The sequence below is a fragment of the Embiotoca jacksoni genome, unplaced genomic scaffold, assembly GCF_022577435.1.
Source record: "Embiotoca jacksoni isolate LCO1_2020_lvr unplaced genomic scaffold, fEmbJac1.0.p SCAF_84, whole genome shotgun sequence".
NCBI classification, from domain to species: Eukaryota; Metazoa; Chordata; class Actinopteri; family Embiotocidae; genus Embiotoca; species Embiotoca jacksoni.
Genome location: NW_027185441.1, coordinates 681,450 through 699,045, shown reverse-complemented (window position 1 = coordinate 699,045; position 17,596 = coordinate 681,450). Strand labels below are relative to the sequence as shown.

The following is a 17,596-nucleotide window of genomic DNA, read 5'->3' as shown; positions in this document are numbered from 1 at the left end:
AATCCGGTGCAGAAGGATCAGGGACCGACACATCCAAAGATACAGAGCAAAAACAACAACCCGTTAACAGCTAATTTTAGCATACTTTAGTTAAAAAAAAACTTGAACTAAAACAGATATAACCGTATTTGACTTCTTGATCAAACAAAAAATATCAAAATAAAGTTCAGTCACGCCATCGGTCAGCTGACGGCCACAACTTCCTGCTTACATTTCAAATTTAAAGTCCTCATTTCAAAGTAAAAGCTGCATAAGTTCATGGTCATGAACTCGATGATTTTATAAGTCTGCATTCACAGATCTGAATTTTAAACACTGTATTTGGATTATAAAGATAAAAAAAAAAACTGAAGAACATCTCACCTGTGAACTTCCTAAAAATGCCCCAGAGCTCGGCGATGTCGGTGGCGAAGGTGATGTCGGTATCCAGGACGATGACCTTGGACAGGTCGGAGGGCAAAGCTTTGGTTAACGTCAGCTTCATCAAGCCGTAAATACCTGAGTAGTGCTTGTTGGGTATCCACGACACCTCGGACTGAAACGACAAACACATGAACACCAACGATGAGCAGTTAGTTTCTGTTGGAGGAACAAACAGGTGAACATGAAGCAGTTACAACCACGTTGGGACGCTGTGTAAAATGTAAATAAAAACACAACGCAATGATTTGAAAATCATATAAACGCATATTTAATCGAAAATAGACTAAAGACAACGTATTGAACGTTGAAACGGAGCAATTTTTGTGTTTTATGAAAAATATATGTTCATTTTGAATTTGATGGCAGCGTGTCGAAAGATGGAAAAGTTGTGTAATGCAAAAAAAAAAAAAAAAAAAAAACGTGAAAACCATCGTCTGTAAACACAGTTCATCGCTGCGTCCACAAATGATGTTAAAACTCTCCAAAGAAGAAACCAGATAGAAACATGATCCAGAAACACCGCCGCCTTCTCTGGACCGAGATCATTGAAGATGGACTGAGGTGAAGTGGACAACTGTCCTGAGGTCTGATGGATCACAATCTGAGATTCTGTTTGGAAATCATGGACGCTGCATCCTCCAGGTTAAAGAGGAGAGGGACCATCCAGCTTGTTATCAGCTCAGTTCTAAAGCCAGCATCTGTGATGGTACAAGGATGCATTAGTGCACATGGCATGGGTAGCTTGAATATCTGGAAGGAAGCATTAATGCTGAATGATATATTCAGGTTTTGGAGCAACATATGCTGCCATCCAGACAACGTCTCTTTCAGGGAAGGTCTTGTTTATTTCAGCAGAACAACGTCCAACCACATTCTGCACGTATTCCAACAGCATGGTTCTCTAGTAGAAGAGTCCGCTGATAAACTGGCCTCCTGCAGTCCACACCTGTCAATCATTGAAAACATCTGGAGCATCAGGACATGAACAATACAACAAAGGAGACCCTGAACTGTTGAGCAGCTGAAATCCTCTATCAGGCAAGAATGGGACCACATTTCACTTTCAAAACTCCAGAAACTGGTCTCCTCAGTTCCCCAACGTTTCCAGAGTGTTGTTAAAAGAAGAGTTGATGCAGCTCAGTGGTGAACATGATCCTGGAACAACTTTATAGAGACGTGTTGCTGACATCAGAGTCAATAAAATTCCTCAGTTTCAACATCTGATATGTTGTCTTTAGTCTATCTGCAATAAAATATGCGTTTATGTGATTTTCAAATCATTGCATTCTGTGTATATTTACTTTTTATAGTGTCAACTTCGGAAACGTGGTTGTAGTGTCTGTTGGAGGAAACAGGTGACGCTCATTATGTGTGAGCAGATTTCAGTGTGTGGGTGAACGCAAAGACACATTCAGCATATTTTGGCAAAGACTCATGTGTTTGCCTTTTCTGAATCTGCAAATAGTGTCTTTTAATTAATTCTCTTGATTCAGAGTAATTGGATCTGCATAAGTGCATCATCTGCAAATATAATCGGCTTAGAGTCGCGGCCGTTCCTCTGCACTTTAATGTGACTTAATGGGAAGCGAGGAAGCAGAGAGGCCGCAGGTCTGATGCCACAAAGCTCTCATTGTTCAGCACAACGGCTGAGGAAGAGGAGAAGGCAACGATGTGAAGGAGGCAGAACAAACACTGATTCATGCTCGCAGTACGTCCGTCAACCTGAAGCTGCAGGGAATTATTTGCTTGTTTTGTGCTCGAGTGTCACTTGACTACGACTCAATCAGCTGTTGTTGTTGTCGAGGGAGAGCCGCTGTGCTGCTTGTTGTGTTTCATATTCAAACTTCTGCTCCCGTCATTGTTGAAACCATAAATATCACATATTTAAAAGAAAAATTCCCTAAAGTGTCTTCGATGTAACTCGACACCTCTGCCTTCATTAGTCCCCGCCTCCATCTCCGCCCACTCCTCTGCTGCTGGGTGATGTTACATTGGATCAGCCGGAGGGACTCACGCTCTAAACTGTCAGCTTTTATCAAAACAAAGCCTGTAATACCCCGTCAGTCCACTAGAGGACATCCTGTTTGAGGTATGTTTTACCGGGCGTAAAGTGTGTGTGAGACCAGGTGTGTGTGGGACCAGGTGTGTGTGGGACCAGGGACCAGGTGTGTGTGTGAGACCAGATGTGTGTGTGAGACTAGGTGTGTGTATGTGAGACCAGATGTGTGTGTGAGACCAGGTGTGTGTCTGTGTGTGTGAGACCAGGTGTGTGTGTGTGTGTGTGTGTGTGTGTGTGTGTGTGTGTGTGTGTGTGTGTGTGTGTGTGTGAGAGAGACCAGGTGTGTGTGGGACCAGGGACCAGGTGTGTGTGAGACCAGGTGTGTGTGTGTGAGACCAGGCGTGTGTGGGACCAGGGACCAGGTGTGTGTGGGACCAGGTGTGTGTGTGTGAGACCAGGCGTGTGTGGGACCAGGGACCAGGGACCAGGTGTGTGTGGGACCAGGTGTGTGTGTGTGAGACCAGGCGTGTGTGGGACCAGGGACCAGGTGTGTGTGAGACCAGGTGTGTGTGTGTGAGACCAGGCGTGTGTGGGACCAGGGACCAGGGACCAGGTGTGTGTGGGACCAGGGACCAGGTGTGTGTGTGAGACCAGGTGTGTGTGGGACCAGGGACCAGGTGTGTGTGTGTGTGTGTGTGTGTGTGTGTGTGTGTGTGTGTGTGTGTGTGTGTGTGTGTGTGTGTGAGATACCAGGTATTCGTCCTCTTACCTTGAGCTCATCAGCGTCGTAGAAGCTGACTTGCACCGACGGGACCATCCAGGACTGGAACAGAGAACTCAGGATCCGATTGGCTACTGTGTCAGTGATGAAGTGAAAGTGGAGAGGATTTCTCCTGGAAACAGGAAGAAACAGAGATGCAGAGGCCAAGAGGTCAGGAGGTCAGGAGGTCAGGAGGTGGAAAAGACGCTGGCTGTTCTTTAACAAAAGACACCTTCAGACCAGAGGAACTTTTTACAGTCAGACAGCCATCAGGGAACTGCAGCGTTACATCGATGTCTTCAAACCCACCAGACTCCTTTGAGAAAAGCAGTAATTTTACCTCAGAACATGAGAGTTGCTGGTTTACCGCTGCCTTGATAGTTTGTGTGTTAGTTTGAGGTAACTTACATTTTCTGCGAGGTAAAATGATTGTTTTTGTAAAGGGAGTCTGGTGAGGTTTGAAGACAGCAATATAACAGCTTCAGTTCGCTGTCTGAAAGGGAACCACAGCAGCGTTCCTATTGGTGGAGTTCCCGCTGGGTGGTTCCTCAGAAAGTTCCCAGAACTGTTCGGTCTGAAAACACCCGGTGAAAACTGGTCTGGTCGGTAGTTTAGTGTTTAAATTGCTAAAGTCATCAGTGTCCTCGTTAATCTAGCACCTGAACATCTGTCGTGTGGCAGCTAATATCCATGGTTTTGTACAAACATTCTTTGTCCCTTATTACATCTATTTTATAATTCTGTTAATTTTGCCATTAATTATTAGGATATACACTTTAATCTTCTCTGTCCTGCCGAGTTCCCGTTTACGTTAAATCCATGTTGGTAAAAATGTATTTGAAAAAAACTTTTTTTTAAGAGGAAGAAACACAGAACTCATTTTATATCAGCAGCAGCATCAAATGGGCTGAAAAAAAAAACAACTAAAGTGATGTTTTAAAAAAACATCTGTAAAATGAACAAAAAGAGCAGATGGAGTTTGACACTGAAACACTGAAACACTGAACAACACCCACCAACAGAAACCTTCAGGGTCGTCCTCTCGGTTTTAAAAGCTCCCTGCACGAACTCTGTCACGAGAACTCACCTGTGAAACAGCACCGACTTCACCAGCGTCACCACGTCCCTGCTGGCGTTGTGACCGGCACAAACACAGGCTACATGGATCAGCTGCAGGGACACAAGAAGAAGAAGCAGCTGAGTTAAAGCAGCTGGGACTCGTTAACGTCAACGTCCTTCATCACCGAGCTCACGGCGTCAGACTTTATTTGATCACGCTGTGAACATGTGACCTCCATGATCAGTCGGGGTTTTAAACACCCCAAACCCCGACAGCCTCTCTCTGATGTCAGATTTCATATTTAGCTTTTCTAATATGGATGATTTCACGTCTTTGAAAAGTTGCAGCTCCGAGGCAGAAAAAAAACAACAGATGAAAGAGCTGCTACACTATATAGAGTGTAATAGATACTATTCTGGAGTGGAAATCACTGTATGGGCTCAGGAACACCTGTGAAAACCATCGTCTATGAACACAAGTGATTTAGAACATGATCCTGTCCCAACTTCTATGAGACGTGTTGAAGAACATATTTTTCATAAAACAAAAAAATGTCCCCGTTTCAACATTTGACATCTTTGGTCTATTTAAATATTAAATATCAGTTTATGTGATTTACAAATCATTACAGTGTTTTTATTTACATTTTACACAGTGTCACTACGCTTTGGAAACGTGGTTGTAGATGAATTGATACTTTCAAGTGTTTTATTGTTTTATTGATACTTTCGGGTGTTTTATTGTTTTATTGACACTTTCTGGTGTTTTATTGATACTTTCATGTGTTTTATTGTTTTATTGATACTTTCAGGTGTTTTATTGTTTTATTGATACTTTCAGGTGTTTTATTGTTTTATTGATACTTTCATGTGTTTTATTGATACTTTCGGGTGTTTTATTGTTTTATTGATACTTTCGGGTGTTTTATTGATACTTTCATGTGTTTTATTGTTTTATTGATACTTTCATGTGTTTTATTGTTTTATTGATACTTTCATGTGTTTGATTGTTTTATTGATACTTTCGTTTTTTTTGTTGTTTTATTGATACTTTCGGGTGTTTTATTGATACTTTCATGTGTTTTATTGTTTTATTGATACTTTCATGTGTTTGATTGTTTTATTGATACTTTCGGGGTTTTTTGTTTTATTGATACTTTCGGGTGTTTTATTGTTTTATTGATACTTTCGGGTGTTTTATTGATCATGCAGATGTTTTCTGACCTCACACTTCTGGACGGTGGGCGAGCGTGGACACTCTGTGTGGTTGTTCTTCTCCTCCGCCGTGTTGTCACTGTCCTCCGGCCCAGTGTCCGCGGACGCGCCCCACTGCTGGTTGCCGTAGTTACCGTCGGCCGGCTGGGCAGCGGTACCCTGCGATTGGCTGAGCTGCAGCCGGATCTGTCGGTTCTCCTCCTCCACCTCTCGAACCCGTGACTCCAGGACAGCTCGCTCCAAGAGCTGAGCAGCCGGCGTGTCAGCGAGGCAGGGTGTCAGGAGGAGGGAGCGGCCATCTGAGGGGGGAGGGGCAAGAGAGATGGAGGCGGGGTCAGAGCGTTAGCAGTACATACATGACTCATACTGTTTATTTAAAGTCTGCATCAGTGGAGGAACATTAGAGTCAGGATTCAATTTTAAGGTAAGTGTGAAAAACACTGAAACCCTCTCTGCAGCGCCCCCTGGTGTGTGGAGGACAGAATCTACAGGTTGTTTACTTGTGAAATAAACTGCTTATTAAAACATAAGTTACCGTGATGTGGGGACCAAAATTATGAGCCACATATGAGTCTGTGAAAATAAGAGACTTTTGGAACATCCTCCAACACACCCTTTGTACATTAGAAGTCATTTAAAAATTATTTTCTTTCACCTCCAAAAAAATAATCTATCGCAGCAAAAGTTCGCTCTGCAAATGTTTAAGAGGAAGGAAACGCTTTTATTTCGGTCTAACTGACACAAAATACATTTTAGTTGGAAGAATTCCATTTAGCTTTTTACCAGGAAAACTACAGACGGTGACTTTAAGGTCTGTTGGTAAAACTGGAGCAGAAATATGTGTCACTAGAAACTGAATCTGAATCATTTATATTTGAATTATTGAAATAAATATTTCCCTCTGAACGTCCACCTCTACAGAAGACAGAGACACCTGAAGACAACATGTTCACGTCCAGCTTGACTCTGACAGATGCAGACTTTCACCCTCCAGGTGACGTCGTGTCTCCTCCTTCTCAGCAGGAAGCCGGTGAGCGACGAGTTCTCCTGAGAATCACACTCGAAAACTGTCTCATTATCACACGTCTGCTCATCTTCCTCTATCTTTTTTTTTCTTTTAACAGAATCGGAGTGTGAATATTCCCACAGAACGGAGAGAGTGTTGAAAAAGACAAAAGAGAAAACGTTCTCTGAGGGCTAATTTTAAATTGACTGAAGCTGACGTGAACTCGGTTTTAAATCCAGAGTCAGAAGAATCAAAGCATCCGGATTCAGCTGAGCTTCACTTCCTGTTTGATTCTCTCCGCTCAGCTGCTTCAAGACAGAAATATGAAACTAAAATTAACAGAGCTCATTTTAATCTGTTGGTTTGTGATCATATTTGGACAAGCTGGGGAGGAGCCAGGGAACACTATGCCCCGCCCACCTATACAGCAAACCTGACTGCACCAGCGGCCTGTCAATCAAACAACCCTGCCTCCAAACATGTGTTTGAGTCTTAATATTTAATTAATGCTGGAATTATTATTATATGCTTTTTCAATGGGAGTCTATTGGAGACAGCTCCTAGTGGCCTCCAGTGGTATTACACTTTAAGACACTTTTGAGTGCATCTTTATTTGCAGTCTGTGATTTCACATTAAAATGCCCTGCTTGTCCTGTGTCATGGGAAACATATCTCCTTCAAAGTAAGAGAACTTCTGTTCACTTCAAAATAAAGGTTTGACTTGTTTATTCATGCACACTCAAATGATCCTAATTCATCCTCTCTCTTGTCTCTCTTTCACTTCTCTGCTCTCTCTTTTCTTCCTCTCCCTCCTCCTCCTCCTCATCTCTCTGTGGAGCAGCAGCTGGCCCACAGCTGAACTGAGGCATGATGGGAATGTTCACACCCTCTTCTGAGGGCGAACAGAAAGGAGACGACAGAAAGAAAAAACTGAAGAAACTTCTTTGGAAGCAGAATCATCTGTCTGATCTTTATCTCAACATAAATATTCTTCTGTTTATTTAAAAAAAAAAAAAAAAATTTTGGAAGAAGCGTTCTCTAAAATACTCAAGTATGACAAAAATAAAAGTATTATCTGCAGACCTATAAATTATTAGTTATATTTCTATTCATGGCACTTTGGATTGTTGTTTCAGATGAATTAACAACAAGCAGCGACGACTAGAAATGAAAGCTGACGCGTTAGTGTCTTAAAGTGTAATACCACTGATGACCACCAGGGGCTGGTTTAAAAAAAACAACAACTGCGGGTTAATTTCTGATCAATATACAGCTAATAATACATTCTTAATTTGAAAAGTGAGATTTTAGCTGCAGTGAAGAAACTGTTTTGAATCCTGATCATTTTAAACTTAATTTTAAAATGATCTTTTAACCTCTTTAATCCGTCTGTTTTATTACATTTTGACCTGAGACATAAATATATATATATTAAAAAAAATGCATGCAGAAGTACATTAAAGTGTAATACCACTGAGGACCACAAGATGTTCCAATAAACTGCCAGAATCTGAATTACAAAGTCAGTAAATGAAAATAAATCCAGCATTTTTGCAATAATTCATCATTCATTAGGACTCAAACACAGATATGTTTGGGGGCGGGGCTTGATCATGATCCAGATGCACAGTTTTTGGAGTCAGTTGTGATATAAGTACTCGTATTTCGTCGGTGTAAAAGCAATGTCAAATTCTTTTTTTGTTTTCCAATATTATGGCTCTTTCTATGCAATTTTAAGTTAAGACTTCAGTCACACTCTTCGGGAGTTTGAACATTTTTTTTTTTTTTATCAAAAATGTTTGATTTTGTGGCTTTTCTCAGAACTTATGATGTAATTTGTTGAGTTTTAAGTGAGCAAAAAAGAAATCAGCAAAAAAATGCAAGTCGAGGAAAAAGAAAGGTGACGGAGCCACTGCTTCTTCCTGATGTGCACTCCATCACTTTCAACCCTCTCAGTGAAAGTGGATCTGCTGCAGCGTTACGACTCATCAGTCATCCTCCTCCGAGTGTTCCAGCCTCGACAAACTGGAATCGTATTTTCTTGCTCACTTCGCCCTCCGAGGATCCCGGCGAACCTCGGCAAGTAGGTTGAATATTAAACTGAATCACCGGGAACTGAGACTGTGACATCCAAGAAAAACAGCCGGTCGTCCGACTGCACACAGCCGCGGCAAATCAGGGAGATAATGGGACTTTAAATTCAACATTAAAGGGAAAATCCACCCAAAATAAACCTGCAGCCAAGACGAGAACTCCTGCAAAACGAATCAGACCCGTGATGAAGCATTAAAGTCCCGAAGGTAAAATTCATCTGACAGCAGTATAAAGCAACACTATTCAACTATTATACTTTAAAATAAAATAGATTTCAATTCATTGTGATGTCACACTGACTTCTAAAAGTTTCACCTTCATTTCTCCCAAATTGGTAGGTCAGATTTTTATGTGATGCTAAATAAAAAAAGATTAATATTCCACACCGGTCTGTCTTGAAATGATGAATCAGCTGGTCAATAAGTCGATCAGTTGTAAGTATTTTGATAATTGAGTCATTTCAGTCACTTTTCAAATAAAAAAGGGGCCGAAAAAAATACAAATATTTTATACAAAACAATTGAAAGAAATCTGCAAAATGAAAATAATCCTCAATTTCAGCTCTGCTGGCTTGTTTATGGTAATATTTATGTGCAGGTGATATTATATTTTTGTGCCTTTTTATGTAACATAAAAAACAGTTTTAGAGCAGATTTCTTTCATTGCAGTCAAAAATCTAGTTTTTAAGTGAAAATATTTGAACTGAGAATAAAAGTATTTGGATTGCAAACAAATTCTCCATAAAAGTTTGTTTTGTTTTGGTCACAGTCGAGAATTTAGCTTTTGGTTGCGTGTTGAGTTGGACGTAGTGGGCGGGGCCTAGGCTGATGGAGGAGACATGCGTTTCTATTGGTGGGTTTGACTGGTGAGAGGAATGAGGTGTGTGTCGTCATGGTGAATCCAAGTCAAACCACCAATAGAAACTCCTGTCACATCTATGAGCGTAGGCTCCGCCCACTACGTCCAACTCATGAACTTGATATTTTATTGCAGTGTAATAAATTTGCTCCCAAAACTGTTTTTTTATGTTGCATAAAAAAAGACCCTAAATTACCTCGATAGATTATAAGAACTTAATTCTGATTAAAGAAAGAAAAAACTGATGGAGATCCTGTAACTGTGGTTTTAGCTACGTGTGTGTACGTGTGTCTGCACGTGTGTGTCTGTGTGTGTGTGTGTGTGTCTGTCTGTGTGTGTGTGTGTGTGTGTGTCTGTGTGTGTGTCTGTGTGTGTGTCTGTGTGTGTGTGTGTGTCTGTCTGTGTGTGTGTGTCTGTGTGTGTGTCTGTGTGTGTGTCTGTGTGTGTGTGTGTGTCTGTCTGTGTGTGTGTGTCTGTGTGTGTGTGTGTGTGTGTGTGTGTGTGTCTGTCTGTGTGTGTGTGTCTGTGTGTGTGTGTCTGTGTGTGTGTGTGTGTGTGTGTGTGTGTGTGTGTCTGTGTGTGTGTCTGTGTGTGTGTGTCTGTGTGTGTGTGTGTGTGTGTGTCTGTCTGTGTGTGTGTGTCTGTGTGTGTGTGTGTGTGTGTGTGTCTGTGTGTGTGTGTGTGTCTGTCTGTGTGTGTGTGTCTGTGTGTGTGTCTGTGTGTGTGTGTGTGTCTGTGTGTGTGTCTGTGTGTGTGTCTGTGTGTGTGTCTGTGTGTGTGTGTGTGTCTGTGTGTGTGTGTGTGTGTGTGTGTGTGTGTGTGTGTGTCTGTGTGTGTGTGTGTGTGTGTGTGTGTGTGTGTGTGTGTGTGTGTGTGTGTGTCTGTGTGTGTGTGTCTGTGTGTGTGTCTGTGTGTGTGTGTGTGTCTGTGTGTGTGTGTGTGTGTGTGTGTGTGTGTGTGTGTGTGTGTGTCTGTGTGTGTGTGTGTGTGTGTGTGTGTGTGTGTGTGTGTGTGTGTGTGTGTCTTCCCGGGAACGTTCAAACCGCTCTGATCCAAACAGAATTGCTGACTGCGGCTCCATAAAAAACAAACCTCATATTCAGATTTAAAGGAAATCGATATGAGGTTTCAGAAAACATCTCGTTAAAGTCTGGCGACCCAAACCGCAGCCCGTTTATCAGGAGCCAGAATTGGAGTTTTAAAACGCCGAAGCCGGTTTAAAGTGAGATGAACGGGTCGTACTCACTCTCCAGGTTCCCCGCCAGCAGGTAGAGCCACGTGAGCAGCACGACGGCTGTGAGCGACGCCAACAGCAGCTTCAGGCGCCCGCGACACAGCAGGTTCATGGTGGGACGGCGGAGGGCTCCGAGGGAAAGGGGTGGGGTGTGGGGGGGGTTGGGACGAGGGGAGGGGAGGGGGAGGAGGAGGTGGGGCTCAGGTGGGGCTCAGTCCGTCGTCAGGTCGCTGCAGCATCCTCTCACCTGCAGAGACACGGACACGGAGTCACTAAAAGAAAACCCGACACACATCTGGACACCTGGAGTCCTTCAGCTCGGTTCTGGTCCCAGAGTGTCTGCAGAGTCACTCATTAGTCTGCGGGTTAAACATTTCTCAGCTCCAAGAAAGTTTAAACCAAATGTGAAACATCTGCGGGAAACTCTCCCGAAGCCACAGCGGAGGAGACGCAGTCCAACTGGACCCAAGAAGACCCGGGAATGTTCGGAGGGCAGAACCAAAACCTGAGAGACCCGCGGTGACGAACTGAACCTTCAAGAGCAACAAGTTTACTACAAACTGAAGAGAAGTCACCATCCGCTGAGGTTAGAGGAAGAGGAAGGTAAACAGAGGAAGAACACAGTCAGCAGAACCTGACCAGAACTGTCTGAGTCCGAGAAAACTTTCCCCACATCAACATCACAGCAGCAAAAACCTCAGATATCAGTTCACCACAGACTGAATATAAAAGAGTTCGTAGCTTCAGGTCTGTAAAATGGTTCTGATCCAGAAGTGTCTTCAGCTGCAATACCAGCGAGTGCCACTAGAGGTCGGCTCCAAAAAGCCTCCGGCTCCATAGACTCCCATTCAACTTCTCTCATCAAATCCAAAGTGAATAAAATGTGTCCATCAGTTATCTCGGTGTTGTTAGCTAAAGTCACTCCTTCTTCTTAGTTTTCTGGAGGTCCATCTGAAAATAATCCCTCATTCATTAGAAAAGAAGATTCAAGAAGACCTGTTTTTGGGGGCGTGTCTGTTTGATTGACAGGCCTGTGGTGCAGTCAGGTTACAGCTATCGGTGGGCGGGACGTAGTATCATCTTATTGGAAAACTAATTACGAATTGTTTATTATTTGCATCAAACAAAGCTACGTCACGGAAACCAAAGATTTAACTGCAGTGTGGTTTCGTATGAAAATATTGCCGTGAAAACTATTTAAAAAAAAGAGAGCGGAGGCGGGAAACAGGGTTAGAGTCAACGAGACGATAACTTCCTGAACAGAGACGAGCACATCTTCCTCCTCTAACAACGCGCCAGCTGCAGCTCCTTAATAAAGATCGGCGCTCCGGCGACCCGATGCCGCTCCATACGTCTGTCAGCAGGTTCTGTCGTCGCCGTGGTTTTTCTCTGCTCAGCAGCTGAATCAGCTTCACGTTAAAACAGAAAACACAGAAAACACAGAAAACACAGCTCGACCTGAAGGTGACCTCTGAATCTTCTGAACCCTCCGACTCTCAGCGCCACATCAGACTGACGGGAAACATTTCAGACCCAGAAGTGGTTCCTTAATGTTGGATCTCACTTTTACATCAACGGTGATTATAACTCAGTTTTATGCAAATTATTATTGTTTGTTGAAAATAAGCCGACACTAAAAACATTTGTGAGTATTTTAGCTTTGATTTCTATCAGAAGGTTAAATGCGTGTTTTAATTCATATATTAAAACCATTTTGTTTGCAAACTTTGCAGAAATTAACATTTAAACGTTAATATTGTATTAACAGGTTGAATTAAAACCACGTTGTTAGCTTAGCCACACAACGCTAAAACAGGCTAACATTAGCTTAGCCACACAACGTTTTTGTGTTTATTAACACAGACGAGTCCTTTAAGTTGTTTAACATTCAGAGCAAAAAAAAAAAATCATTTCATTATTTCTGTAAAAACTAAAAAGATGCATTATTAAAAAAAACAACAGTGATCTGCTGTAAACAAACAGACATTTAAACTCCCGGGGATTTATGAGTTAATTAGAGAAGCTGATGGATGAACGTCGTTAAGAGCAATGAAAGGTGCTGAGACAGGAAGAGGGAGGAAGAGGAGAGGGAGGGGGAGGGGGAGGAAGGGGAGGAAGAGGAGGAAGGGAAGAGGGAGGGGGAGGAAGAGGAGGAAGAGGAGGAAGGGAAGAGGGAGGGGGAGGAAGAGGAGGAAGAGGAGGAAGGGAAGAGGGAGGGGGAGGAAGAGGAGGAAGAGGAGGAAGGGAAGAGGGAGGGGGAGGAAGGGGAGGAAGAGGAGGAAGAGGAGGAAGAGGAGTCGTAGGAAGAGGAGTCACAACGACAAATAACTCGGATAACACGACGACCACAGAACAAACCATCTGTTCTTTACACGTAACTAAGCAACCGTTTACTTATTATTTAAATGATGAGATTATAAAAAATGTACTGAAGAAAGCAGACGACGAGCTCATCAGCAAGTTTTCCAACTGTCGTCTCTTGGTCAACATCTTGTTATCTGTCTTTGTTTCACTTCCTGTCCTTTGTATGATTGTTGGCCCCGCCCCCTGAGTAGTTTCACCTGTCCCTCGTTGTCCTTCCCTCCCTGCTGTATTCAGTCTGTGAGCTCTTCTTCTTCCCTCTTTGTCACTTTGTTTCAGTTTCCTGTCTGTTGCTGCGTCTTTTGAAACCCAGAGAACACAAACCACCTGAACTGTGGCGCCATGGCAACAAGGTTCAACATGACAACACGCGCCCCAAAATTTTGACTCAAAAACTGCTGTTTCTCTGCTCCAGTTTCAGGTTTCCATGGTGACGTCGCTAATGTTCATGTACCTTATTGGTCCTCCTGCTCCGTGTGCAGCACCGTGCTGCGTTCAGGAACACTCTGGACTTATTGGTCCTCCTGCTCCGTGTGCAGCACCGTGCTGCGTTCAACAGGAACTTAAAACAGACGTGTTGTGACTAATAAAGTTCACTGAGTAGATCAAATAATGGAGAGTCTGACTGGACTTGATCTTTCCATTGGTATTCAAACTGCTTGAATCTGCCGTCACGTACTTCATGTACTGGACAGAAAACACCTCCAGACTTTTCCAAACAGCGAGAACATTTTCAGAGCAGCGTTTCGTCTCGTCGTGTTTCCTGCTGCCGGAGGACGCCGTTCACCGACAACAAGATCGTCTGCACGACACCGAGCTGCAGAGACGTCCTGATAAACAGATGACTTCCTGTTTTCCACCTGCAGGCGGTGCGTCCTCGCAGTGAATCCTGTCAGTCGAGGCTGCAGAGCGAACAAATACAGCGGCGACGTAATGAAACGGATCCGTCGCCACTCGAACTGAAGGAGTCTCTGAGCACGCAGCTCATCAGAAGGGAGAGTCCTGATTAACGCAACAATCAGCAGGTGCTTCCTGCAGGAGAGCGGCGAGATCAGAGCCGAGACGCGTAATCAACTCCAGTCTGGATTCAAGACGAGACCTGGAGATCTCCGACATCTTTCACATGTCCACTAACACTGATTGTTTCCTGGGAGAGAAGTGAGCGTCTGCCGTCCTGAGAAAAGACTGGATATAAAACTACAGACTGGATATAAAACTACAGACCAGATGTAATATAAAACCACAGACTGGATATAAAACTACAGACTGGATATAAAAGTACAGACTGGATATAAAACTACAGACTGGATATAAAAATACAGACTGGATATAAAAGTACATACTGGATATAATCCACAGACTGGATATAAAACTACAGACTGGATATAAAAGTACAGACTGGATATAAAACTACAGACTGGATATAAAACTACAGACTGGATATAAAACTACAGACTGGATATAATCCACAGACTGGATATAAAACACAGACTGGATATAAAACCACAGACTGGATATAAAACTACAGACCAGATGTAATATAAAACCACAGACTGGATATAAAACCACAGACTGGATATAAAACCACAGACTGGATATAAAACCACAGTCTGGAATTAAAACCACAGACTGGATATAAAACTACAGACTGGATATAAAACCACACACAGCATATATAACTACAGACTGGATATAAAACCACATACTGGATATAAAACTACAGACTGGATATAAAACCACAGACTGGATATAAAACTACAGACCAGATGTAATATAAAACCACAGACTGGATATAAAACTACAGCCCAGATGTAATATAAAACCACAGACTGGATATAAAACTACAGACCAGATGTAATATAAAACCACAGACTGGATATAAAACCACAGACTGGATATAAAACTACAGACTGGATATAAAACCACAGACTGGATATAAAAGTACAGACTGAATATAAAACTACAGACTGGATATAAAAGTACAGACTGGATATAAAACCACAGACTGGATATAAAAGTACAGACTGGATATAAAACCACAGACTGGATATAAAAGTACAGACTGGATATAAAAGTACAGACTGGATATAAAACTACAGACTGGATATAAAACCACAGACTGGTTATAAAAATACAGACTGGATATAAAACTACAAACTGGATATAAAACTACAGACTGTATATAAAACAGACTGGATATAATCCACAGACTGGATATAAAACACAGACTGGATATAAAACTACAGACCAGATGTAATATAAAACCACAGACTGGATATAAAACTACAGACCAGATGTAATATAAAACCACAGACTGGATATAAAACCACAGACTGGATATAAAAGTACACACTGGATATAAAAGTACAGACTGGATATAAAACTACAGACTGGATATAAAACTACAGACTGGATATAAAACCACAGACAGCATATATAACTACAGACTGGATATAAAACCACATACTGGATATAAAACTGCAGACTGGATATAAAACCACAGACTGGATATAAAACCACAGACTGGATATAAAACTACAGACAGGATATAAAACCACAGACTGGTTATAAAAATACAGACTGAATATAAAACCACAGAATGGTTATAAAACTACAGACTGGATATGTAACCACAAAATGGTTATAAAAATACAGACTGGATATAAAACTACAGACTGGATATAATCCACAGACTGGATATAAAACTACAGACTGGATATAAAACTACAGACTGGATATAATCCACAGACTGGATATAAAACACAGACTGGATATAAAACCACAGACTGGATATAAAACCACAGACTGGATATAAAACCACAGTCTGGAATTAAAACCACAGACTGGATATAAAACTACAGACTGGATATAAAACCACAGACTGGAATTAAAACCACAGACTGGATATAAAACTACAGACCAGATGTAATATAAAACCACAGACTGGATATAAAACCACAGACAGCATATATAACTACAGACTGGATATAAAACCACAATCTGGAATTAAAACCACAGACTGGATATAAAACTACAGACCAGATGTAATATAAAACCACAGACTGGATATAAAACCACAGACTGGATATAAAACTACAGACTGGATATAAAACCACAGACTGGATATAAAAGTACAGACTGGATATAAAACTACAGACTGGATATAAAACCACAGACTGGATATAAAACTACAGACTGGACATAATCCACAGACTGGATATAAAACCACAGACTGGATATAAAACCACAGACTGGATATAAAACTACAGACCAGATGTAATATAAAACCACAGACTGGATATAAAACTACAGACTGGATATAAAACTACAGACTGGACATAATCCACAGACTGGATATAAAACCACAGACTGGATATAAAACCATAGACTGGATATAAAACTACAGACTGGATATAAAAATACAGACTGGATATAAAACCATAGACTGGATATAAAACTACAGACTGGATATGTAACCACAGAATGGTTATAAAAATACAGACTGGATATAAAACTACAGACTGGATATAATCCACAGACTGGATATAAAACTACAGACTGGATATAAAACTACAGACTGGATATAATCCACAGACTGGATATAAACCACAGACTGGATATAAAACCACAGACTGGATATAAAACTACAGACCAGATGTAATATAAAACCACAGACAAGATATAAAACCACAGACTGGATATAAAACCACAGACTGGATATAAAACCACAGTCTGGAATTAAAACCACAGACTGGATATAAAACTACAGACTGGATATAAAACCACAGACAGCATATATAACTACAGACTGGATATAAAACCACAGTCTGGAATTAAAACCACAGACTGGATATAAAACCACAGACTGGATATAAAACTACAGACCAGATGTAATATAAAACCACAGACTGGATATAAAACCACAGACTGGATATAAAACCACAGACTGGATATAAAACTACAGACCAGATGTAATATAAAACCACAGACTGGATATAAAACTACAGTCTGATATAAAACCTCAGACTGGATATAAAACCATAGACTGGATATAAAACTACAGACTGGATATAAAAATACAGACTGGATATAAAACTACAGACTGTATATAAAACTACAGACTGTATATAAAACAGACTGGATATAATCCACAGACTGGATATAAAACACAGACTGGATATAAAACTACAGACCAGATGTAATATAAAACCACAGACTGGATATAAAACTACAGACCAGATGTAATATAAAACCACAGACTGGATATAAAACCACAGACTGGATATAAAACTACAGACTGGATATAATCCAAAGACTGGTTATAAAGCTACAAACTGGTTATAAAACCACAGACTGGATATAAAACCACAGACTGGATATAAAACACAGACTGGAACTAAAACTACAGAATGGATATAAAACTACAGACTGGATATAAAACCACAGACCAGATGTAATATAAAACCACAGACTGGATATAAAACACAGACTGGATATAAAACCACAGACTGGATACAAAACCACAGACTGGATATAAAACCAAAGGCTGGATATAAAACCACAGGCTGGATATAAAACCACAGACTG

General features: G+C 41.4%; 1 protein-coding gene across 2 annotated transcripts in view; it reads right to left on the bottom strand.

The window, feature by feature from the left end:
• The window catches only part of large2 (LARGE xylosyl- and glucuronyltransferase 2), a 61,194-nt gene that overhangs the window by 5,958 nt on the left and 37,640 nt on the right, over positions 1-17,596 (bottom strand). For both annotated transcript variants that reach the window (XM_069139623.1, XM_069139624.1), the window contains exons 3-7: positions 10,661-10,895; positions 5,466-5,755; positions 4,270-4,352; positions 3,192-3,315; positions 364-535 (exon numbers count right to left, since the gene is read on the bottom strand). In XM_069139623.1, coding sequence (XP_068995724.1) covers positions 364-535; positions 3,192-3,315; positions 4,270-4,352; positions 5,466-5,755; positions 10,661-10,760 — 769 coding nt within the window. In that variant the 5' untranslated portion in view covers positions 10,761-10,895. The remainder of the gene's footprint in view (positions 1-363; positions 536-3,191; positions 3,316-4,269; positions 4,353-5,465; positions 5,756-10,660; positions 10,896-17,596) is intronic.